This window comes from Antrostomus carolinensis, unplaced genomic scaffold, assembly GCF_000700745.2.
Source record: "Antrostomus carolinensis isolate BGI_N321 unplaced genomic scaffold, ASM70074v2 scaffold19266, whole genome shotgun sequence".
Taxonomy (NCBI): Eukaryota; Metazoa; Chordata; class Aves; order Caprimulgiformes; family Caprimulgidae; genus Antrostomus; species Antrostomus carolinensis.
The window spans coordinates 1-26,405 of NW_010324170.1; the positions used below are offsets into that span (position 1 = coordinate 1).

The 26,405-nt window shown below is 38.0% G+C and overlaps 1 protein-coding gene across 3 annotated transcripts; it reads left to right on the top strand.

Moving 5' to 3' along the window:
• The first annotated feature begins 3,363 nt into the window (after nt 1-3,363).
• Nucleotides 3,364-25,958, top strand: PRLR (prolactin receptor). Of its 3 annotated transcripts, XM_010170847.1 has the most exons (13): nt 3,364-3,436; nt 8,765-8,878; nt 10,531-10,663; nt 12,690-12,859; nt 13,662-13,828; nt 15,441-15,582; nt 17,075-17,207; nt 19,053-19,222; nt 20,481-20,650; nt 22,386-22,530; nt 23,330-23,429; nt 24,248-24,317; nt 24,894-25,952. In XM_010170847.1, the coding sequence occupies exons 2-13, from the start codon at nt 8,809-8,811 to the stop codon at nt 25,917-25,919; spliced, it is 2,496 nt and encodes an 831-aa protein (XP_010169149.1). In that variant the 5' UTR covers nt 3,364-3,436; nt 8,765-8,808; the 3' UTR covers nt 25,920-25,952. The 3 variants fall into 3 exon arrangements, with proteins under 3 accessions (XP_010169149.1, XP_010169150.1, XP_010169151.1); XM_010170848.1 differs by lacking the exon at nt 3,364-3,436 and having other exon boundaries at nt 8,773-8,882; nt 24,894-25,919; XM_010170849.1 differs by lacking the exons at nt 3,364-3,436; nt 10,531-10,663 and having other exon boundaries at nt 8,815-8,878; nt 24,894-25,958.
• The last annotated feature ends 447 nt before the right edge of the window (nt 25,959-26,405 follow it).

The window sequence follows — 26,405 nt, forward strand, 5'->3', positions numbered from 1 at the left end:
TCCCTCATATTCACTCCATAAACCTTTCACACTTTTCTCTGTTACTCTGTTCTGTTTACTACTTTCAAAGCCCTGTTTCTTTGCTTCCTGTAAAGTTTTAGTCATTTAAGTCTCTCTGCAATGAACTTTCTCACCTTTACACCAGCATCTTCCCCCTGAAATGTCAAAATGCCAAGGCATTTCATACCATTGTATTGCTCATTGCAATTCTGTGTATAATTAAAGATTATCAGAAATTTATTATTGCAACATGTTTTCACTGGAAAAAAAAATTGCCATTATTTGCTTAGATTTCAGAAAATGTTCTAGTGGAAAAAATCAAAACAAAATACTTTATCTTGATATTTGATGATATTTGTTCATTTTGGAGTTTTGAAAATTTGCATTGGCTTTGTTTGAAAAAGAATTTGTGACATTCTGAAATGACATTCTGAAGTGAATTTTCTAAAACTTTTATAGTTTTTAAAACTTTTTCTTTATAGGCAACTTCCACTTTATGGGATATTTTGAAAATATTTTTCATTGAAAATAATCTTCAGTTTCAAACTAAAAATATTCAAGTTTTGACCTGCTTGTTATATCCCATTCTTCCACTCTGTATTATTAATTGATTATTTAGATTTTCAGTTCTTAAGAGCAGAAACTTTTCTTTGTACAGCACCTAAGACAGTGGGATTCTATCTTTGTTCTCAGGACTGTCATAATAAATATTATTTGAATAATAAGCATTTGATGTAGAAATACTTGAGTGAGAGTCATTGTCAATGCAGGAGCCAAGGCCAATTTTATCATGATCCTTTCTGATCACTGGTTTGTAGCTTTCATAAAAAACAGGTTTTATGTCACTTATATTATGTAGAAATGCATCACTAGTTCATGATATCACTTCCTGATGAAAGTAGTTATTAAAGCAGTATAAAATTTGCTGGTAGGATGGAACTGTATGTTTTGATGTAGTATTAAGAAGGAAATCAGGAAAAGTAAAGTTTATTTTTATTCAGTGATCATAACCATACATTTTCTCTTAGAACTAGGATTCCTTTTAAATGTGGAACAGTTGCATAATTTCTAAAATGTCTCTCTCAAGTGATCTAGATCTAAAAGTTAGCTTGCATTTTGGGAGAATTATTCTGTTTAGACAATTGAGTCAAACTGTGTTCCCAGCATGCACACTGACAAACAGGTTTCTGTCCTCTCTAAAATAGGGAGCACTTATTGGGCTTCACCTTTAAACTACATTTCACCTTATGTCACGATTGAGTAACTTCACTGCAAACTTTATTTCTGCCATATTTAGTTTTATGTTATCTATGCCATTTTATATATGCACATAAAAAAGAAACCGTTTATCACCCTCAATTAAATCTGATCCTCTGTAATGGTATAATGTCTAGCTGCCGAATAATTTCATGGCATTTTTATTGTTCTCATTAGCTTTACTGAAATGAAGATAAACAAAAGAATACCCTGGTACCTGAGTAATAAGGCTTCCCACCTGGCCTCCAGGTGATACAGAACATTCTTTATGTTAGTTGTAAAAATATTTTGCTTTGTTTCAAATTGTTTAAAGATATAAGATTTTGTAAGAAATAGTATGATGAAGTTAGTAATTTCAGAGTTAGTAATTTAATGTATAAATTGTTTTTTCTTGCTGTGGTGGATAAGTTGCCATTGAAGCTCATCTAAATTATTACTACACAGCATAGTGTATTCAGATGGAATGACAAAGAATAGTTAGTTAAACACAGTGGGGTTTTTTTGGTAAAACATTTAATTTCAGTCTGTTAGAGGCAGCTGAATCAAGTAGCCCCATAAATGTGAGGCTGCTGTAGGCCCATATCCTCAGGTTCTACCAGTAGCAAAGCTGAGCAGCTGCTCCCAGCGGGTGGGCACATGGACACAGAGGCCACACAGATCAACACACATATATGCTTACACGTACATGTGTGTATTTGGACAAAAAAATTTATCTCTCTAGTAGCTGGTCTTGGATGCTCAGTCAACCCAGTAGCTGGCCCCATATCCTCTAGTCTCCCCCGTTGTGGAGGAGTTCCATATGAGCCTGGAGGTTTGCAACCTCACTGGCTAATCCAGCTGAAAGTTCATGAGCAGCCAAATGTACCCACTCAGAACAGAGCACACCCAGACAGAAGGTAGTTAGAAATAGGACTTAGTGGGGATATAGGGTAGACTATGGTGATCAGGAGCACATCTCAGTCAGACAAGCCACCAGTTTACACCTAACTGGCCTCTTTATTCCCCTTTTAACTTTATTTTCCCATGCTTGTTTCTCCCCAGTTCACTTTGATCCTTTCACAGAATCACATAATTGCCTTGATTGGAAAAGACCTATAAGATCATCAAGTCCATTAGTTAACTAACACTGACAAGTCCTCTAAACCATGACTAAACCATGTCCCTAAGCACTATGTCTAGACGACTCTTAAATACCTCCAGGGATGGGGACTCCACCACCACCCAGACAACCCCTTCCAGTGCCTGAGAACCCTTTCAGGAAAGAAATTCTTCCTAATAGCCAATCTAAACTTCCCTTGGTGCAACTTGAGGCCATTTCTTCTTGTCCTATCACTTGTTACTTGGTTGAACAGATGGACACCCACCTCTTTACACCCTCGCTTCATGTAGCTGTAGAGAGTGATAAGGTCTCCCCTCAGCCTCCTTTTCTCCAGGCTAAACAACCCCAGTTCCCTCAGCCGCTCCTTCTAAGATTTGTGCTCCAGACCCTTCACCAGCTTTGTTGCCCTTCTCTGGATATGCTCCAGCACCTCCATGTTCTTCTTGTAGTTCCTCCCCAGATTCTTTCCCCCCTGCATCCCTTAATGAGTGCTAGACCTCCTTCTGCCTGTGAGGCATATGGGGAAGGGGATTTGTTTGGTTGTCTCCTCCTCGTGGGTTGATTCCACAAGAAGGACAATGATCTGACTGTGCTTTGGTAGTCTCAGGTGTAGCCAATTCCCTGCACCCCATTTTCACTGATTAGGCTGCTTGGGTTTCTCCCCTAATTCCACAATCCCAATCAATCAGATCCTGTCCCTGCCTTTGTGTAGATAATGGTAAGCCTTTAATCGCATAGTCTAGCACAGTCTACGGGTAAATCTAAACTGCCTTCTAAATTGCTAGAAAATTTTGTGCTTTTATTGAAACAGATAAAAGAAAGAATGTACAGTGGCATGGTAATTTACCATTGTCGCTATTTCTCTCAATGTTTAAGTGTATTGACTATAAGAGTGTCAGTATCTGAATCGGCTAATATAAAGAGTGATTTTTTTTTTGCTCTTTATGTTTTAGGAATAAAGTAGTGATACTTCCCGTAGCACACTAATCCTGGATTTTTTTTCTCTTCCAGATTATCAAGTGATCTGACATTCATGAAAGAGAGGAACAAAAATCTTCCTTGCACACATGAATCTTTTAGGTACGAAGCTGGACTTTATATTGCATAATTATTGCATAGATATATAATATTTAAAATTATTCTAGCAAGATAATTGCTGTGTAATTGGGCTTGGTAGTTGGTAGAGATGAAATTCCATTGTATTTCAAGAGCAATTTTCAAGTTCTAATGTAAATTCTAACTTTCAAACTCTAAAATTTTACTCTTTACAGCTTATGCTTTTCTTCTCTGTAAAAGACTGCTGTAAAAATAATAATGCTGAAATTATGGCTAAACGTACAGACCACCAGGGAGGAAAACAGAATACTCAGGAGCCATGAGACTGATAGAGGAAGATTGCTATTGTTAGCTAAATCATCTTTTATTGGAAATACAAAAGCAGTAGAGGTAGTACTCAGAAAAGGGAAAAAAAATATGTAGGAAAGGATGAGGTTTTAGCTTTTGTTACAATTCTAGTATGAGTCTGAGCAAAGTACTTGATTGTTCTCTGTTTTGGTTCCCCATCTGTAAGGAAGTGATAATGGTGCTCTCTTCTTGTTGTCCTGACTTTTCTTGACAGTTTAAATCTGAGAGTTTTAAAAAGAGTTGCTAGCTCAGTTCTGTAAAATCAATAAGAGTGAAGTGCATAAATACTTTGATGGAGAAGTCAGTGCCTAAAATACTTTCAGAAATTCAAAGTTTCATGATTTTTTTGTTTTCAAAAATGACTCAGGTCTTTCAGACTGAGTAGCACATCTCCATTAGTGAGAGAACTAGTTCCATTCATCATCACATGTTGACTGCTAATCAAAGGAAGGGACTGCAAAGGGTTGTTAGGATAAGGTTTGTTTAAGCGAGAAATTTAGGAAAAATATATTAGAAACCCTTATGCAGGCTTTTCAGGTGAAGTCTAAAAGAACTCGTAGGTGCTTCCAGTTTATGCAAAACACAGAAATATGAAGTCCTCGGTTCCAAGAAATTAAGTGGATATCTAGGTTGCCTTACATAGCCAACAACAGGAACTAAGCATCCTCATAAAGCACTCCACAGAAACTACATGCTAAAAGTAGCCACCAGTCAGTCACTAGAAATTAAGATCAGAGACACGTCTGAACTCCCTATTTTCTCTGGAGCCTGTACATCTCCATGAAGGCTGTACTGCGTGCCTGAGGGATTCAGAATTTGGAAGGAAAGCAGAGGTGTGGACACACTGTACATCCACAGCTTTTAATTTGCAGTACCATCCCAACCATCACTGTCATTCAGAAACACATCTAGTGTAGCAATGCCCAGGTCTTGGCTGGGGACTTATATCAGTGTTGGCATTTGAGGACTGGGAGTGGGAAGGTAGACTGATGCAATGTGCACAGTGTAGTTGAGTGTATGGCCAGTAGGATTCTGGATAGTCTGACAGACTGTCACATTTTTGCTTTATTCTGTTCTTTATTCATACTTGGTTTCATACAACTGTAGTTCAGCCTTTCAAATGGTAATGAACTACAGTGTTTTGAGACTACTTAAACTGTTTTCCCCCAGGCCTGAAGGAAGAACATTGTTCATCATCATAACTAGTGGGAATGTGAACATTGTTCAGTACAGATTAGGAAAATATTTTCGGCTTTAGATTTCTTTAGCAGCACAAGCAAAGCTTGTAATGGACTTAATGCAATTGCCAGTGGTTACTATACAGCTGTTGCTCTTCCTGCAACCCTGAAAACATTGCAAATAGAAAATTTTTCCATCTGTGCAGGCCTGAGTAAAGACTTCTCTGTTAATCTCAATAAATTTATCCATCAGCAGAGCCAAGAGAGAGAAAAGAATGTAAGACCTATAATTCAATTAGGACAAGGACATCATTCTCTCTACCCTGCTCTGCAGCACCTGATTTCAGTAACTTTCAGCTTTATCTAATAGCATTGTAAGCATGGTTTTCAAACCTACAATTTCATAATATTATTAATTGCAGAGTAAGGTTATTTTACAGGAATATCTAGTACTTCTGTCCATTCTAAAACCCTGGTAATCATTTCCATTTTCATCAATGCACGCTGTTTTCTGGGGTGCAATGTACAGCTGTTGAATACTATATAACAGCTGTGTTAAAAGAGAGAAATTCAACTATAATGCCAGAATGTAATAATTTTGTTGGAATTAAATCAAAACCTTCAAAAAGGAGGCATGTGATCTCTTAATTATCACTTACTCAACCCTTGGTTTTGCATGACATTCTGACAAATCAATGTCTGCTGTGTCCCTTATAAAAGAATGCATTCAGTCCTGAAAGTGAGGCATTCCCTCACAGCATCTTCAATAATGCTGGTTACACTTTTGTGAAAACATTTTTGAGTCATACATAGGGGAGACACACTTTTGATATAGTTACAGCAAAGAGGGCATTAATTTTTCTATTAAAGCGAGTATTTTTAAAAAACAGGATGTCTTCAGAAGCCTTTTAAATTATATTTGAACCACAAATACCAAGCAACCATGGAAACGTAGGCACTGGAACAAATGGAATATGGTTAATATGCCTGGAGCCTCCTGGTCACTGCTCTGCTCCTGCTTACAGTCCTTCAGCAAACAATACAAATATCAGAATGAAGCTTTTCTAAGATGTTTTTAAGCATGATCTTCAAATAAACATAGATTCTGATAATTCTTTAATATAAAATATTTTGAAAGTATTAAATCTTTAATGTAAAATAGGACATCCAGCCTTCTCATACTCCTGCACAGTTTTCTGTTAATAAATCAAGCTATGTAACTTTAAGGAAACACCGGCCTGGAAAGCATATATTGGATCATGAAGTCCAGTCCTCAGCTACCATGAACAACCATGGCATATATGTTTCATAATAGATCAGACTACCTGGGAAAACTACATGGGATTTTTATGTTTGGAAGGCAATTCCAGAAATCACTCCTGTAATAGTAGAATTTTTTTCTAGTTTTTGGAGATAATTATGGCCATCTGTTCTTGTTCCAACATTTGCCAGAGTTTACACATTCTTGTTTTCCCACTTTTGATGCTAATCTCCTGCTATATTTATAGGAGACAAATCATCCTTGCACGGAGTAAAAAGCCAATTCTTAAAATCACTGTCATGAGACAGCCTCTGTGTCCCCTGCCCATCTCTGTAGCTGTGTTCTAAATCTGATCTAAACAGGTTAACTTGGGGTTTTTTTCCTGAATATAGGTGAAAAGAACTGTACACTAGTCTGTGGCACTAGACAGTAGACACTAATAGGTCCATATTCCTCCTCTGTATCTCTCCTGTTCTTTTTCACATTACAGAAGTGGCTCACAATCATGAGCCATAATCAGTGGCTCATTTTTTTAAAAAAAACCCCAAATGTTCCAGAAGAAAAATACCTCATTTAAAATGCATTAATTTAATCCTATTTCTATTAATTTTGTTCTTTAGATCTTCACTTTCCAAAATTATCCTGTTTTCCTTGGAGAGTGCTCTAATACAGCTCTTTCTTGATGATGCCTCTCTCTTTTATTATATTGACAAATTCCATTCTTTTGCTCACTGTAATCAGTTCCTCTTATCTGTCAACTCTTCACACAGAAAAGATATCTCTGTGAAAATTTAAAAAAAAAAAAAAAAAATCACAGTACTGGTTCCCTATAGGAAAGCACAGTATGAGTCTCAGCACTTTGCAAATGTTCCAACTATTTTTAGAAATAAGAAAATATGGAAAGTGGTATAATATGTACATGAAATAGTTACTGATTATAGTTCATTATTTCCCCTTCACATGACAAAAATGTACCTTTTTCTTGCATGAGCTCAATGGTCTGTGTTCTGCATTGTATAACACCAAACCTTCAGCTCATTTCTGAAGTAAAACACTAATGTTTGTGCCTGTCGTTTGTTTACAGTCATGAAATTTGCATGTGCTTAAACAAAACTGGGGTTATATTTAAATGGTTTGCTCTCCACTGACTACATATGCACAGATTGCTGTGAGGTTAAAACTAACCCGGATGCGATTTTGCAGCCTGTAGCTCTGTTACATGCATGAAACATGCCCGGTTATTCAGAAGTGGTATACAGACATGTAGCCAACCTTTGTTCTCCACATCATCCACAGTAAACATGCTTTAGACTCAGTTAAATTAACTAATACTTCATTTGCCTTTATGCTTGAAAAACATTTATATGCTGCTAGAATATAGTTTCTTGACAGAAAATGAATTGCGTAAAGAAAATTGAGTCACCTGATAAACCACAAATAATTTTTCCTCAGCAAAGAGACAGCTTGTTCCCACGCTGTGCTACACTGAATTGGTTTCAAGCATACAAATACCTGTCAGATGCGGTTTGTAGGAGTGGAAATCTGAGATAAGGAGTTTTCTACTTAGATAGTAAATTGTTCTTCCTTTAGTTTCAATAAGTGAGGTTGGCTACCGAGAATCTAATAGCTGACTCCTGTCATCATCTCCAAGCAGGAAGCATATTGGTGAGAGAAGCAGGAGGTTAATCTACCTTTTCTTCAGGCTAAGCAGATTTAGCAGCCACAGGGACTCCTGATCACCCTGAGCTGTAACCTGAATTCTGAGGACATCTAGTGGTGTCAGCCCACTGCAGTGACTGGGTCTGTGGTGGCTTCCCGCTTGTACCTCTGTGTTTCAGCCGAGTTTTGCAACACTGCCTCTGGTCTTTACATGTTGAGGAAAGAGGGATAATTGCGTCAGATGATCTGATAAAATAACTGTGAGGTTATGTTATTTTTTCCTTGGTTTATTTTCTCTGGTTTCATTTCCACTTCACTGTAAAATCAAATGCGGTAAAAACAGTGAGTTGAATGCACAGGAGTAGCATTCTTCAGCTCAGGTGTTCCTGAATTCAACATTGCCAGTGCCAAATATTCTGAAGTTATGAGATTGGCTCAAATATCGTAAATTTCTAAATAAATTTTGGATATTTTCTATTTGCCTTTTGTTTTCAGGACTTTCAGAGTTCAAATATGTTGAGCTCTTCTTTGTATCAACAGGGATAAAAGTGTACTTTTTGTTACTAAAAGGCTGATTTCTCAGGTAAATTAATAAGTCAAAAAGTCAGAGCTTTAAGAAAAGCACCCAGTATCCAAAGATGCCAAATAAATATGCAAGATTTGTTAATGCTATGGAATTGTAATCCTAGCACTGCTAACCTTTCAAAGACCTTCAGGAAGACCTACTTACTACTCTGTGATTCATGTTTTCTGCTTCTGAAGTGGAACTGTACATGTTGCCACACCTTTCTGAGAAATAAAAAGAATCAATTAGCTGCAATTCAAAAAGGACATTGATCAAGCCAAGTGATATGTTTTACATGTTAAGCATTGTTATTGACTGTTGCATGATGGCCTATTTTTCAGTGAGCCGTTGATCTGATATTTCTTCCTGAGGAGAAGAAGACATCATGAAGCAGAAATTTACATCATCAGTTCAAATTATTTTGCAACTTGCTCTGACTACAGTGGGTCTGACTGGCAAGTACAACATTTCCTGAAACACTTGTTTTTCCTTAAAACACCTTCTTTAGAAAAGTCTGAGGGTCTACCCAATCTATCCTGACCACCACTGGAGCCTGTACATACTTGAATTACTTCTAAAGTTTTGTATGGAGATTTTGAAAATGGCTTGAGTCCTCTTTTGGTTTTATACTATTAATTTAATGATTACATGGTGGCAATGATGAAAGGCAATCACTCCATCCCTACACTCACTCCATCCTTGCCACCTTCTTGGGAATTACCATCATATGAATAGTAACACTGTTAGAGACAATAGTACGGAACTTGAAATAAAGCTAAGCTTAAGTTGAAAAGCGACACGCAGTTCATGTCAAAATATATGTAAATTTATGGTCTATGTTGTTGGTAGAAGTTAGTGACAAGCATCATAAAATCATAGAATAGTAGAATACCAGGTTGGAAGGGACCTCAAGGATCACAGAATCACAGAATATTAGGGATTGGAAGGGACTTTGAAAGATCATCCAAGTCCAATCCCCCTGCCGGAGCAGGAACCTAAATGAGATCACAGAGAAAGGCATCCAGTGTTTTGAATGTCTCCAGAGAAGGAGACTCCACACCCTCCCTGGGCAGCCTGTTCCAATGCTCTGTCACGCTCACCGAAAGAAGTTTCTTCTCAAGTTTAAGCGGAACCTCCTGTGTTCCAGCTCACACCCATTGCACCTTGTCTTATAATTGGTTGGCACCGAGAAGAACCTGGCTCCATCCTCATGACTTTCGCCTTTTACATATTTATAAACATTAATGAGGTCTCCCCTCAGTCTCCTCTTCTCCAAGCTAAAGAGACCCAGCTCCCTCAGCCTTTCCTCATAAGGGAGATGCTCCACTCCCTTCATCATCTTGGTGGCTCTGTGCTGGACTCTCTCAAGCAGTTCCCTGTCCTTCCTGAACTGTGGGGCCCAGAACTGGACACAATATTCCAGATGCGGCCTCACCAGGGCAGAGTAGAGGGGGAGGAGAACCTCTCTCGACTTACTAACTGGTGCCATCTTTCTTGGCAAAAGCGCGGTCTAGACAAGATGGCCCAGCACCCTGTCCAGCTGAACTGTAACAGTGTCCAGTGTTGAGGAAGTAGTCTTAGCAAGAAATATTCTTAAATGTATTGTGATTATTAGGGAATATTCAAATAATTAATAAATATATTCAAGGTGTCAATACACAAAATACTCTATCCAGCCCATTGATTCCTTCTTTTTATTACTTGTTTAACCTATAATTTATCCCAAATATGTGCAAATAGTGGAATTTTTGTTCTGTTGCAAAGTTGGGGAAAATTAATTTTAGGATGACCTGAAGATAAAATTTTGGATATTTTAGGAAAAAACAAAAGGTCATATATTTACTTCCAAGATTTTTAATTTAATTCAGAGATAACTGTACACATTTAAGTTTAGGTAAATATTAAATTTTCATTTGAAAAAGAAAAGTAAAATAATTTCAGTAGCTATTTTAGAAGTTTGAGGTAAAATTTATTTAATTTTCCAGGAAGATTAATTTGCCAAATTCAGTCCATAGTTTCAAATAATTTTATTGTCCTCATTCAACAATAACAGCAAAAAATATTGTCCAACTCTATTATAACTAGCTGGATTTCTGCACTTCCCTAGGTCAATCATACCCTGGAAAACCTAAGATAATAAGATGTCGTTCTCTAGAAAAGGAAACCTTTTCTTGTTGGTGGAAGCCTGGCTCAGATGGAGGACTTCCTACCAATTATACCCTGTTCTACAGCAAGGACAGGTAATGAGCAGTGCATATGTATTCTATAAGTGATCAAGTGGTGATTATGACAGAATGAGGGAATGATGATATTGATTTATAAAGGTGTTTTTATGAATCCTTGTTAAACCTCAGATAGCCAACAAGGGCTACATGAGATGAATGACTTTCCCTTGTTGGAAGAAAACATGAATGCTACCAGTCCTCAACCTTTAGCCTGTCCCTACTGAAGCTCAGCTGACCTAAAATCCCACCGGTCTCAAGATGTGCCAGGAAAGCCACAGTTTGTCCATCTTATCAGGAGGCACACAGCTTTCAGCTGCATGGCCAGAGCCCATCCCACTGCCCCAGGCTGGGGGCACCCTCCCTGGGGATGGGGACAGGCTGGACCAGGACATCAGCCTGTGGGTTGGCGCTGGCTCGGCAGGACTCATGGCTGGGAAGGGCAGGGCAGTGGGGAGCTGGAGACCAGCCCTGCTGCAGGGGGCTGAAATGGCAGCCTGGGCCATAGGCAGTGCTGGGCAGGCCCTGGGGAGGCTGGGCAGGGTCAGTCAGGGCTGGTGGGGCCCTTGGGGCCTCGCTGAGGAGCTTTTCCATCACTGTGCACAGCAAACCCCCATCTGGAGAAAATCTATAAAGAGTCTTTACTTCCCCTTTGGGATTTATAGCCAACCTTGTGGTTCCCAAAATGGAGTAAAATCAGATGTGCGTGTTTCATCTCAAAAGTTACTGCTTTGTTAAAGTCTGTGACTCCCTCATCCTGGTTAAGAATAAAATGTGTATATGTTTAGCAACTTTGCCTGAGCTGTGTTTTGTTGTATAACTGCCCTTTCCTCCTGAAAACAAGAGGTCTCAGAACAGGGCCAAGAAAGCAGAGGCTCAGAGATTAAATTTCTTTGAATAAACCTAGTGAGGTTCAGAACAGATAAGATAAAACCTCAGACTTCCCTGCTTCAATTAAATAAACTTGAAATCATTTGGTGTTAATTGATCAGGAAAGATACAGCCTTTAATGAAGTTATCACACTCAACAATGATCTGAGAGCTTTTATTTTATGAATGTCCAGATGTTTCAATCTGGATCAAAACAGAAATTTTAATGAACATTTTAAGTCATACCTATCACAGCCCAGAACAGTCCTGTTTAGGGATGGATAGGAGTGCTTTGCCATTTCATTAAATCTGTTGAACACCAGGCACTGCCAAGCACTCCAGATCTGGGCCACAGTTGCCTTTCGTAGCTCATCGTCTCTCAGGCACAGTCCTTTTCCTCCTGTCTCTCCTTTGTGAACTGGGACAAAACTGCCTGGGAACTAAGAGACCTTGTTATTAGCGGTGCATAGGGCGTAACAGTGGGACTAAAGTACATCCTTGAACCATCTCAGCTGGTGCTTTGGGTTTGTGCAGTTCTTCACACCTGGAATAGGCTCTGAGTACATCATGCAGTTCAGCTTTAATTGGGTATAAAATGATCCCTCTCCTAAAAAACCCGAAGACTTATAAGGGGAATAGGTAAGAGATCAGGAATTAACAAAATTTTTTTTTTGAGACAGTTGTGATTATAACCATGTTAAAAAGCAGATAAATTAATATCTTGCTGAAAACAAAATAATCTATAAAACACTTATTTACCATAGGGCCCATCAGGTTACTTTCCAGGGGAAACACGTAAAGAAGATACTTAGCAACTTTTCTTCTTTAGTCAAAGTGAATATGTTTAATTTGCCTTTTAACTCGCTTTTAAACATTTTAAAAAATTTGCTTGTGCTGTCTCTGGTAACTTCTCTTTCCATTATTTTGTCGACATATTCCTATGTATAAAAAAGGAAATAAAAGTGTTCATCCTGAAAAACTGGAGAAAAATAGCAATGAAGCATTTATGGTAATAGCATTTGACACTCACAGAAATGTTTCTTAGAGGTGGGATTATATACAGGTTTAAAGTTAAACATTACAAATCTCTTTGTTGAACCTAGGCCATTAGTGGAATATTATCTGCTTTGCTTAATTTCCCAAACTTTTAACTTTTTAAATAATTTTATTTCAGTGAAGAAAAAATCTATGAATGTCCAGACTACCGAACATCAGGTCCCAATTCCTGCTACTTTGGTAAAAACCACACTAATCCCTGGACAACATATAATATCACTGTAATGGCAACGAATGAGATTGGAAGTAACAGCTCAGATCCTCAGTATGTGGATGTGACCTCCATAGGTAAAAAGATAAGAATGAAATGGAAAACAAACTAGTTGGAGATGTATGTGGTTTTTAATCCCAGAACAAGTAGCGGTGAAAGATTTCTTTCCTCATTATGTGAAACTCGCTATGGAAGAGTGTTTATCTACAGATGACCTAAAATATTAATCTTTAATTTATATGAAAACTGTATTTTACTTATAAATTGACTACATATTTTATTGTCATTTTAACTTTCTCTGGAAAATTTGCTCCAGTTTCTACTTATCTCCAATATTTCAGTTAGACTCAGTGATAGTTTTGTAGGTTCCTAACACTGCAGATTATAAAACTTTCAAATTAAGTTAAACTACCTAAATTTTCCAAATGTGAATATCTTTCTGAGTGCTAGCATTACATTCTTGGGAAGGTAAAAATAACTGCCTAAGCACTCTGTGGGCTTTTTGTAGCATTTCATATTCCTGACTCTATTCTGCTTTCTGCAGATACATATAATCTATTCGTAATGATAAATGTACTTAAGACTTTTTAGCTATGAAATATCTGACATTTTAATTTTGCAAGAGTGGCCCAATGAAATTATGATTTGTATTTCCTTAGAGTGACAAATTCAGAGTAAAGTCTAAGATTTGGTGATACTGTGGTAAATCAGTAGTCAGATAAACATTGTTAGGGAGAAAGGAAAAAAAGGCCGTTGTACTATTCCCATACAGATATGCTGAATGATCTGAAATTCATGCAATGAAATACAAAATTGTAAAGCAGGTGCCTTTTCTGAGACAAAATTAAATCACTAATGGCAAACTTTTCATTTACACAGTCCAGCCAGATGCTCCTGTGAACCTCTCCCTAGAAGCAAAAGCATCTGCTAGCACAAGGTACCTTTGGGCAAAATGGTCTCCACCTCCATTAGCTGATATCCGCTCTAATTCACATGTATATCACTATGAGCTACGACTAAAACCTGAGGAAAAGGAAGAGTGGGAGGTAATGGGAAAATATTTTTGTTGTATAAATGCTCTTTTCAATGAGTTCTCTTGTCTGAATTTAACTGGTATTATAAAAAAATTATTTTCTGTAAGGATAGAAAAATTAAGATAACCAAATCTGATTAAAGAAAGAAAAATACTGTAGTGTTTTGTAGAAACTGTGAAATTCAAAGTATTTGTATAATTGTCCTAAATTAATATGGTCCATATACTAAAAAAAATATATTTAGTCCACTGATGTAATATTTAATTGTAATTTTTGTCAGTGTCTGTTCCCAAGTGTAACAGTAAGAGACTGCTCAGTTCCTATAGTTTAAACCAAATCAGGATCAAAGCAGTGCATCTATTCATTAAGATGTAATTAAAAAGCAATCAGTTAACTATGCAGGCAAGGTCAGTATCAGCAGTACAACAGATGAATCATAATGATAGACACTTAAAATGGTAATAGACGCAAAGTTATAATCACCCTTTTGTAATTAGTCCCAGAAATATGCTGTATGCAGAAGTTCCCAGAAGTTCTCCCAGGAAGCGCAGGTTACAAGCTCTCCCCACCCTCCTGGGAGTACCAACTCCCCTATTTACACCTGCTTCTGCAGAGGACATGGATGCTTTAACTTAATGTGGACCCACATCCCTTCTTACAGTCTACTAAGACACAGATCAGTGAGAAAGCACCCACACGGTCACGTGTATACACCCAGGTGTGGGTTCCTGCCTGCTGCAGCCCACAGTCTAGAGTGCAGCTACTGACAGCATCAGAGGGGGAGGCTGCTCTGTCTTGCCCAGGCAGAGGTCATGATGCTAACACAGCAGCTTCTGATAGCATCAAACTATACTTCAGCTACTGTTGGAGTTTCCAGTCTCCCCCTGGCTATTACAAGTTTTCCTGCTTCTTTAATACTGCTTTTTAAGATGACCCTTTTTGTTTCACAAGTCTCTCAGTTATTCTCTAATTACTATGTATTTAGTCTGAGAGTAATCATCATCATCCTCCTCAGTGTGATCAGCTGGGGGCAACCCCGCTCTCAGAACGTGTGGAGTGTCCTACTCCCACAGACTATGGCCACTGACATTCCCAGCTGTTGCCATTTTGCTAGGAGTGGGCCATGGTGCTCCCACGGCTGATGTACCAGGATAAAATATCATTCTTAAAGTCACAGTCCAGTGGACTCAGTGCTACCTATATTGTTGATGCCTTAATGATGGAGAAAGCTGTATGTCCTGAAAGACTTCTCAAGAGAGATTCAAAGAGCCTGAAGAAGGCACTTAATAATAAGCACTAAAACTAGCCACTAAGAAGCATTACACAGAGGGTTTATCTGTGAGTTGGACTACCTATAGTGTTCCTTGCATTGTGGATCTGATGGAGTACTAACTTACAAGAAGTCAACAATTAAATATACTATTGAGTATCAGAATCTCAGTGTCACTGAAGTGAGTTTTACTGTTAAGTCACTACCTTTGCTTCTTTGTAATTCACATCTTATAAAATACCCAACTGAAGCCCTTGCCTTTCACAAGTCAGTGACACAAGCCTGCTCCTTTATGGTTTATTTGTTAAAATGGCCCAATTCTTTATTATTTTTCTAGTCTGTTTTCTTTTCCAGACAATATCTGTTGGAGTGCAGGAACAATACAAAGTGATTAGACTACAAGCTGGGGTGAAGTACGTTGTTCAGGTCCGTTGCATGTTAGACCTTGGTGAATGGAGTGAGTGGAGCTCCGAAAGATGGGTTCAGATCCCTAATGGTGAGTGGATGATTGCTGTTCTGTTCATTGTTTTTAAATTCTAGTCAGTTCAGTGTTCTGAAAGATGCCTAAATTGCAGCCCTGAAAATGCAGTTCCTCATACAGGTACTTTATAGTGCCGGAGGAACAGCTTAGTGTATCTTCACCATACTTTGTGTGTAACTGTGTATTTAGTCTTGTTGATCCACTCAGGGCCCTCTGATGAAACTGGCTATGACAAACAGACTGGGATTTACTAGGAAGTCATTTCTGACACAAGTGTGCCTAAATAATTTATTGTTCCTGTCCCTGTATTTAAAAATCATGTTGATTTTGTCTGTAGCTATAGATATCAGGGGATGGTACTTGCATAAGAACCATTCAGTTGTTCATTAGTGACTGGACTGACAGCACTGCCATGTCTAACAGAGCATAACACTTGCAGTTACTATGACATGGAAATAATCATCTGTGTTTTGTTGGGTTTGAGTGGGCACATTAAATATGCATTACATCATATATTGTTGTCAGACAGTTTAGCCAGGTTATCTCAAATCTTCTTCATCTGTTACTAATGGCATTTATTATTTGACATGGAGATTGCTGAAGTACTGTTAATAGATTTTTTTTTTTTAATGTCCCATTTTGAGATCTGCCTTAGGCAATTGGAAATTTGGAAAATCAATATCCCTATTCTAAATAGTAGAAAATATATATTATTGATGTAATAGGGCCATATTTTGCCACAAATACATAACTGCAAAAGTTTTAATCACATCAGGGTTTTGACTAGCATCATCCTGTTCAAATTGTAAGCATTTTCCTCTGCCCTACTCTAAGTGCTTTGCTTGATTCTATAATCAGGAATCCAAGTAATTATAAATTGCTTTGGAGCAGCCAGGCAAGTAGCCTGAGTACTGAGCACAACGTCACTTTACAAGGAAATATGAGAACTGCTTCTTTGTATCTGTAGAGCCAGCTCAGCAGAGGTACTTCAGAACAGAGTTATTGGCAAGGATGTAAACAAATAGGCAAACATTTATGTTCTTAATTTTTGTCCTGTAAAAACCATAACAAACGACAACATATTTTTTAAACAATTGGAAGCATCTTAAAACACATTTTTTGAAGGAAAAAAAAAAAAGGTTTCTGTAAAAAATAGATTGGGTAGCAGAGTATTTAAAATAATTTAAAATAATTTAACCTGCTATGACAGTATTTCAGCACCCCTCATCAGATTTGGGGGCAAAGAGCCACAGCCAGGGAAATAAAACATAGTTCTTCAGCATGGCTGCAGTGGGAAAGGATTTTGAATACAGATCAAAGTAGAAGGCTGCTGTCCTAACCATTGAACCGTCCTTCCTTTCCTATGCTAATATGAAGCAAAACTTTCTCTTTCCTTGGAGGAAAAAAAAAAAAAAAGTATTTTTCTGTGCTCTACTTGACTTTATGAATTCAGGATTGACCTGATGCATTAAACTTACCAATTAGTTAATTTCTTTATCTCTTACAGGAGAGTCACCTCCTGAAAAACCTACAATAACAAAATGCCGTTCTCCAGAAAAGGAAACATTTACTTGTTGGTGGAAACCTGGTTCAGCTGGAGGACATCCTACTAACTACACTTTGCTTTACAGCAAAGAAGGGTAATAAGCTGTGTATAATTATTCAGTCTTTTATGGGAAGGACATAGAAAATCAGTCCTGATTGATTTTGCATTTAGAGATGTCATTTTCCATGACATGGTTTTGTCCAACTGACATTCTGGAATAACACTAGCAGCAAAATATATAAGGTTGTGTGGTGGTTTCACTTGGCTAGCAGAGAAACACTGAACAGCCAGTCACTCACTCTGCCCCCTCCCAGGGAACAGGGGAGAGAATTGGAGGGGTAAGGTTGAGATAAGAACAATTTAATAATTGTAATAAAATAAAACTTAAAATAATAATGACAATAATAATGGTAATAATAATAGAATGTAAAAATGAATGATGTACAGTGCAGTTCCTCACCACCCACTGCCTAAGTCAGGCCCGTTCCTGGATAATGATCCCAGAGGAGCAACAATCCCAAAACCGAAAGCACAATCCCGGCAGAGTGAGAACGTGAGAGAGACCCTTATTAATACACTGAACATGACTTGTATGATATGGAATATCCTACTGGCATATCAAAATGCCAATTTGGATTACAAATTTTAATATTTCATACCCCCTCTAGACCTTGCACCTGCACACTAGCAAAACACGGAGTCCTTCAACTTCCAACAACAACTGAAAACATTAGTATGTTATCAAAGTTCTTCTGATAGCAAATCCCATGCTGCAACCAAAACACAGAGCTAATCTAGCTACTAAGAAGAAATCTAGCTCTGTACCGTCCAAAAACCAGGACAGGTTGAAATATCAGGCTTTTCTAATTTCTGTGGATTTTTCTGCCTTGAAAGATGGACTGCCTTGAAAGTTGCCGTGGCACAGCAACTGCATAATAGTACACAATATAAATGCAAGTCCATGCAAGTCGTGTACCTCTTCAGCCACACAGCCCTAGAAATAAAGCTTTCCAAAATAATCAGATATTAAAACTTCGGTCTTCTGATAATGCTTATTTTGCACAAGTATTCATAGGCTATGAATGCCTCCTGGCTTCTGCAGTAATCTTGCTCCTGGAGCTTAAATCAAGTGCCAAGCATTCATTTTAAAAGAGTAGTCAATACACAAGGTTCTGTCAACTATTTTTGGTTCACCCAGCACTGCTCAGCCTTGCACTGACCTAACTGGATGCCAGACTCCGTATTTGTCAGCTGAGGCGGGTCTTAGTAGAAAAGAACAGATACTGGTCCAGCCAGTCAGGGCAGAGTGTGAGGTCCACCTCCGTAACTTTTTCTTTTGTTATTGTGCTATATTGTGTTATATCTCAGGGGAGCCTGGAAAAAAGTACTACATACTCTACTTTCTCTCTTGTCCCTGCTACCTTTGGGAAGCCTGGGAATGGATTTGGATAACAGGTACAAAGTAGATTTTTTTGAGGAACAGGTGATGAAAGACCAAAATAGATTCTGAAAGCATATTAATATCATATGCAGAACTCATTTAAGTAAGAAATGAACATTGGAAATACCCATTTTTTTAATTGATGGGTTAGAAGACTTCAGCAATGATTTCTACAGGGTCTCTGGAACCTGTAAGGGCTATGTAGTGGACGATGGCATTCGGAAAAGAGCTGCACTGTACTAGCTCACTGCTGCATCTCCAGCAGCCTAAATTCTTCAGGGTTTGTAGTCTTTATTTTGGGGGAAAATGCTTATTACAGTCTCTGGAATTGTCCAATGACTCTTCAATCTGAAAGCAGTTTTCTGATTTTCTTCACATTGCCAGGCATGAAAAATCTGATCCAGCACTAAATAATGCTGAACTACTAGTAATCAAAATTAGTCAAAATTAGTCAAAATCAGTCTGTGTAACCTTATTACTGTGATTCTTTCATTTCAGAGAAGAACAAGTCTATGAATGTCCGGATTATAGAACTGCTGGCCCCAATTCATGCTACTTCGATAAAAAGCACACTTCTTTCTGGACCATATACAATATTACTGTGAGGGCAACTAATGAAATGGGAAGTAATGTCTCTGATCCTCATTATGTGGATGTGACTTACATAGGTAAGAGATAAAAAGCATTTTCTGTGGAACCAAATAATTAAAAATTATGAGTTTTGATGCAAGAATTACAATTCCAGCTCTTCTCATATATAGTATTATATAAAAGTTAAAAACTTGGAAGAACAAATAAGATCTTACCTGGTGTAATAATAAACCAATATTCATCCCTTTACCATTTTATTTTCAAAGGAAGCCTAAAATTGCTAAAAGCTTTAAAATTGCATTCAGATAACCATTTGTTGGTTTTCCATATTTATTTCAGTCAAGCTTTAAGAAATACCATACTGCTAAAATCTTTTTCCACTCTACCAACTACTGAAATAAAATCGATCTTTCAATAAATTTTATTACCTAAAAGTAGTTTCCAGGCCCAAGAGAAGCTGAATTAGTGCTTTTTATAGCAGTGTTCTGTGATAATCTCTTTTCTCAGACTTGTTCTACAGAGTGACTATGGACAAGTATTTAGGTTTTTTTCTAAGGGAACAGAACATTATCACTTATAACCACTTTGTTATCAAGGATCTGGCTGCCAGGAGTCTGGCAACTGGAAAAGGGCTCCTCAAGAAAAGGCTTTACATTTTACCTCCATCTCTGACTGCTTACTTGATGAAGCTTTGCATCAGACAGTGGTAAAATACACACAGGATATGCAGAGGCTCTACCTCTGAACTGAGGAAGCTGAGAGCCTGACCGCAGTAGAAACTTGCTTTCCATTTTGGTTTATTTTTGAGATATAGACAGGGCTTTACTATTCCTGGTTTGTTTTATTTTTAAATATCCTTACACATGCATGTAAGGATTATGCTGTTGTGTTTTCTGAATGTAAAAGATGGTGGAGGGGCAAGTTTCATCAGCTACATCTGTGTTTTCAGCATTCCTAAACATATCTGCCAACTTTGATAAGATTATGGTAAAACATAATTTTCATAACACAGCATTAAAGATGTTAATTTTGAAACATAATTGTGGAAGAAAGCAATAATAGATGGTAATGTAAGAGAAAATTATTTCTTGTGGTAAATGATTAAGGCAAATCTAAACATTAACTCAACATATTTAACTGTTCTTTTTTTCTTCAAATTCATAAATCTGTGCTTACTTTATCAGGAAATTCTTGATTCCTGTACTTCAGCACCAGTTCTAAATTACTAGACACAATAGAGGTGGCAACTCGGCACTCACACCATTTTATATTTCTTCCTAAGATGCAAGGAAAAAATCATTTAGAATCTTATTGTCAGTTCTTTTAATTTAACAGTACAACCAGATCCTCCTGTGAATGTAACTCTGGAATTAAAAAAGCCAATAAATAGAAAACCATATCTGGTCTTGACATGGTCTCCACCCCCACTGGCTGATGTCAGATCTGGATGGCTTACCCTTGAATATGAGCTGCGACTAAAGCCTGAAGAAGGAGAGGAATGGGAGGTAAGGATGTTGCAAGTTTTTGCTAGATGATGTTTTCTGATCAGTTATATTTTGTCAGCTAGGTCCCATGCCTGAATGTAATGAAACACGCACACTGAATAGTCCGTCATTTTTCAAAAGTGCTTGTGTAATCTATGGTTTCCTGATGAAAATAGTGGTATCTCAGATGCTGTTGTGTGATAGCAGGTGATAAAGTACTTTTTTTTAAATTGTGGGCATTATAAATTATTTATATTTGCATTACAATTTAAATTTTTCGTTCTCATTTAGTCAAGTTTAGACTACAAAATTTAGTCAGGTTTATTTTGTGATAATTTGTTCTTAACCACAAGCACTTCTTAGGTAACAGAAAGTTCAGTGACATTATGTAAAATAATTTAAATTTGTACAAACAGCCATATAGTGATAGTTGTCATGGCTACATAACAGTAACTGTCTATAACCAAGCTCTGCAACTCAAACAACTCGGTGGCAAATTAAAGTCTCCAGCTATTGATATTTGGCTGCATTCCTTTCTTGCCTGCTACAGCACTTCCCAGCCACCTCTGTATCTCCTCCTTCCCTCCCTTTCCTACAGCACTTCCCAGCCATCTCTGTATCTCCTCCTTCCCTCCCTTTCCCACCGCACTTCCCAGCCCCCTGGCCATTGCAAGATCTACTTTTTACTACCCTGTGCAGTTCCACCAGCTCCACATTCCTTCTTTTCTCTCTAAGTTTTCTTCACCCATCTCTGTTTCTTGCCTCCTTGTCTTCCTCTTACCATTGCAGTTCTCACCATTACCACAGTTCCTCCTCATTTGCCATATGTTCATTATGTGTTTTTGTAATAGTTTAATTTTCACAGCATACCAGAGCCAGATCTCATTCCCACTGAATTATGTTATACAGCTGAACTATAGGAATAAAAAAAAAAAAAAAAAAAAAGGGAACCATTACCCATAGAATCATAGGTTTGGGCTGGAAGAGACCTTAAGGATCATCTAACTCCAACCCCCCTGCCATGAGCAGGGACACCAGGTTCCTCAAAGCCTCATTCAACCTGGCCTTGAACCCCTCCAGGGAGGAGCAGCCACAGCTTCTCTGAGCAACTGGTTCCAGTGTCTCATCACCCTCATAGTGAAGAATTTCCTCCTCATATCTCATCTAAATCTATTCTTGTCCAGTTTAAAGCCATTGCACTTCATTCTGTCACTCCCTGCCCTTGTAAAAAGTCCCTCCCCAGCCTTCCTGTAGCCCCTTCAGGTACTGGGAGGTCGCTATAAGATCTCCCCAGAGCCTTCTCCAGGCTGAACAGCCCCAACTCTCTCAGCCTGTCCTCGTAGGAGAGGTGCTCCAGCCCTCAGATCATCCTCGTGGCCTCCTCTGGACCCACTCCAGCAGCTGGACGCAGCACTCCAGGTGGGGTTTCACCAGGGCAGAGCAGAGGAGCAGAATCCCCTCCCTCAACCTACTGTCCACACTTCTCTTGATGCAGCCCAGGATATGGTTATTGGCCTTCTGGGCTGCAAGTGCACATTGCCGGCTCATGTTGAGCTTCTCGTCCGCCAGGACACCCAAGTGCTTCTCCACAGGGCACCCAAGTGCTTCTTCTCTGCCTGCATAACAATTTGTTAGGAAGCTATCCAGATTCATTCTATATTCCCAACTTAGTTATCATTACTTAAACCTAGCTGTGACTTTCATAGAAAAATATCTCAATTTTATATGCATTTTATGATTTTTATTTAATTTCCAGACTATTTTTGTTGGACAGCAAACACAATATAAAATGTTTAGTTTAAATCCTGGAAAGAAGTACATTGTACAGATTCACTGCAAACCAGACCACCACGGATCATGGAGTGAATGGAGCTCAGAAAAATATATTCAGATCCCTACTGGTGAGTGGCCAGGCAGCCCTTCAGTAATTGTTATTACATGGAAGTTCATGTAATACTTTTGTTAGCTGTTTGTGGCACCTGTGCAGATTGACAGTTTCCCTAGGACAGGTAAGAAGATAATTGCCAAGGTAAATGAATTCTCAGTGTCCCTGCGCCACACCCAGTTAGCTTTCCCCTTCATTACTTTTTGGAGTTAAGAAGATGAATCAGTTTCTTTACTTATTTAAAACATTGCCTCATTTGTTCTCATGATGGTATTTTTTAACTAAAAGAACACCAGTAACTGCATTAAAACTGCTACACAAACAACAAAGAGTGACTGCCTTCAGACAGTAACAGCTCTTCACCACTCTTTATTTGGAATGAATTTGAAATAAACACTTCGATGTAAAAAGTGTTATGTTACAATAGAAAACCTTAAAAATATCTACTCCTAAGATTATTTAACCCACCATTTAATTAATTGTATGATATGTATTTGATAATAAAATAACTACAGTATTGGCATAATTGGATTTTAAACCAATTGGTAGAACTGGCTGTGACAAAATTTCCCTCTTCATACATTTTTGTACCATTTTTCCAAAAGAGTTTGTTTCCTCCACAGTGCCATTAATAAAAAGTATATTTATTATCAGATATTAACAATTATTTTTGAGATCCATCTATGCTAGTAAAGGCCTCTAGATTTGGGAGTTTAGACCAATTTTAAACCTAAAAGTAATTTGAGCCTTTTTTTTGCATGCTGAGTATGCATATGCTAGATGTGTGTCTTTAAATAATTCTGTTTGTTTCCCAGACTTTAGAGTAAAAGATATGGTTGTGTGGATCGTTGTTGGTGTCTTGTCATCTCTTGTATGTTTAATCATGAGCTGGACAATGGTTTTTAAAGGGTACAGGTAAGTCACCAATTTCACAATTGCATGGAGTTGAAAATCTCAGCAAACTTTCAAAAATGGATTTCTAGCATTTGATTCAATTTCCTATAGGTTTTGTGTTCCCTTATAAACATGTTACAGGTATTTGACTTTAAATTTGCAACTGATAAAGAAGTATTTCTGTTCTTTAGGGAAGCCAGGCTAAATTCTCAGTCGCTAAACATGTCTCTGTTAGATCTGACCATCTTGGTTAGCCATGTAACTGTTCAGCATGCATCATCTGGAGTATCCCTGATCCTGTAGAAGACATGCCTTTTGTCCTTGGCCTGATTTCCTAAAGGTTATATTATGAGGTTGTCTTTTTGCCCACCTGTCTGTCAATTCCCCAAATAATTTACTAGAACACAGGCTAATTTCACTTAGCCATGAAAAGTCATTAATCATAAACCCTGTTTAGCAGTAGTCAGCTGACATTCAAGTATGTACATACAGGCCCACGAGTCCACCTGAACTGTGCCCCACTTAGCTGTTTCTTGGCCAGTGATGAAGACACAGTCATATTAGAGAACTGGAGGTTAATGGACAAAGGACAATAAAAGGACATTAGCAGTGTTACTTTTCCAGTTGAATAACTTTTGTACTGTTCTCTTCCTTATCAGTTCCTCTAAGGGCAACTTATGAACTATAACTGGATTTGTAAATTACCTGGCTTGAGAGACAGGAAACAAAGGTCCAACAGGGAGAAGTGTTTAAAATGTCAACCACATTCCAAGGAAATGGGAGAACAAATAGAGAGATAGGGCTCATACTTACACCTTGTGTGTTTGTTGTTTTTTTAGAATGATAGCCTTTATCCTACCACCAGTTCCGGGACCGAAGATAAAAGGCATAGATACACATCTGTTAGAGGTAAGTACCACTGATAACAAAAGAATTCACCATTACTTATTTTTACAAATTATGTTCTAGAAAACACAATTACCATAATAACGTATAAACCAGCTTCCATAAATGTAATCAATGTTAAAAATAAGCAACATTTTCAGGTTGATCCTGAACAAGGTTTGTCACCGCAGCTGTTCCCTGCGACACCACAACAGCCGATGCCTGTGTGATCTTCCTAGTAGTTCCTATGGAAGCTGCTCTCCATAGGCTGTTGCAATGCTGAGACAGGACATGGCTGCTCTATCATTCTCTTCCATTTCCTTCTTGTTAAACCCATGAGACATGCACCTGCCAAAACTCCCTAGTCCTCCCATTTTAGAAACATGAATTCTGGGATTGTGTCTCACCACTGAGGGAACTCAAGAGATTTTATTTTGCTCTTCCTCTGTTTTCTGCAGCAACAGAAATCTGGTTTAGGTCTAGTGATATAATTATTAAAGTATTTGCATATTTAAAACGTAAATTGTTTTACAGTTTTACTAGTCAGACAAACCCTAAAGTTAACAGTGAAAAAATGTATCATATTTATTATGCCCTTAGACAGGAAAATCAGAAGAATTATTGAGTGCTCTTGGTTGCCATGGCTTCCCTCCAACATCAGACTGTGAGGAACTCCTGATAGAATATCTGGAGGTAGAGGACAGTGAGGATCAGCAACTGATGCCAAGCCATGACAATAGTCATCCCAGTAAAAATGCAAAAATGATACCCAAGGAAACAGACAGTGACTCAGGCCGAGGGAGCTGTGATAGCCCTTCTCTGCTTTCTGAGAAGTGCAGGGAGTCCCATGCCCTTCCATCAAGACTGCAAACACAAGACATAAGAGATGTTCAAGAAAATAAAGGAGGAAAAAGGAGCTGGGAAACTCAGTGTATGGCCTCAGAACAGAAAATATTTCTTTTTAACAATGAGAGTACAAAATCATCCACTTGGCCTGCAGCTCATTTACCTAATAATCAGCCTCCTGTGTTTGCCTACCACAGTACTACAGATGCACATAAGATAACACTGAGTACCACAAACACGAACACTGCACCAGCTTTTGTGGCAAATGAAGAAAAACATCAGTCACAATATCCTATCACTGAAACTGTCCATGATGACATGGAAAAGCAAAGAGAAGTAGAGAATTTGCATTCCAAAACTGACCAAACCACAGTGCAGGTTAAAGAAAACAGACCTAATGGCAAGTCACCTTTTCTGAATCCTAAATTAATGGATTATGTAGAAGTTCACAAAGTCAGACAAGATGAGAAACCAGCAGTATTACTGAAACATAAAGAAAATAGTGGAAAGACCGAAAAATACACTGTTCCAGGAACCAGCAAAGAATATACCAAGGTCTCAACAGTTATGGACCATAATATTCTCGTATTAATGCCAGATTCACGCATCCAGCACACATCTGTGTCTCAAGAACCCACAATGGAAACTTCTCAGAACCTTCAGCAAGGTCAAGATGAGAAAAATATGAGCTACTGTCTGACAGTTCCAAGCGAGTGCAAAAGAGAGACCAGTGGATCAGAGTATATGGACCCATCTTCCTTTATGCCCTCCTTTAAATAACTGGTAGTTAGTACAGTACATCCTTAGTAGTTATGTACAGTAAAACAAAACCACATAGCAAACAGTTCCTTAAAAAAGCCTAGCCTCCTGTGTGTATTATACAGAGAATAAAATAAACTGTGGGTCGAGGTAATAATCATGGAAGAAAACCTTGGATCATTATCACATGTTTGTGACACAGGGAAATTATTTAACTGGTATTACCTGCCATGAAAAATACATTGTAAACCAATTATTCAGCTCTGCAGATCTTCTATTAGTTGATTAAACCTGAGGGAATACTGCAGATTCAAGAAAGATTAAAATTGTGACTGGTCAGTCAGTACACCATAGTGATCTGAGCAGTTCCTAAATCAGATAAATCATTGTACAACAGCATTCTGATCTAAAATGCATTTTCTTCTGAATGCATTCTGACACTAGATTAAGTTTTCTTTATATTTTTTCTCAATCCTTAAGAAAAAAGGAGCTCTTATATATGACAAA

Bases quoted from the DNA above. Each gene is read 5' to 3' on its own strand.
- PRLR (XM_010170847.1), top strand. From the start codon at position 8,809: ATGAAGCAGAAATTTACATCATCAGTTCAAATTATTTTGCAACTTGCT. The intron at 17,208-19,052 runs GTAATAAGCTGT...CTTTCATTTCAG, and splicing joins TTGCTTTACAGCAAAGAAGG to AGAAGAACAAGTCTATGAAT. The intron at 20,651-22,385 runs GTAAGGATGTTG...TTTAATTTCCAG, and splicing joins AAGAAGGAGAGGAATGGGAG to ACTATTTTTGTTGGACAGCA.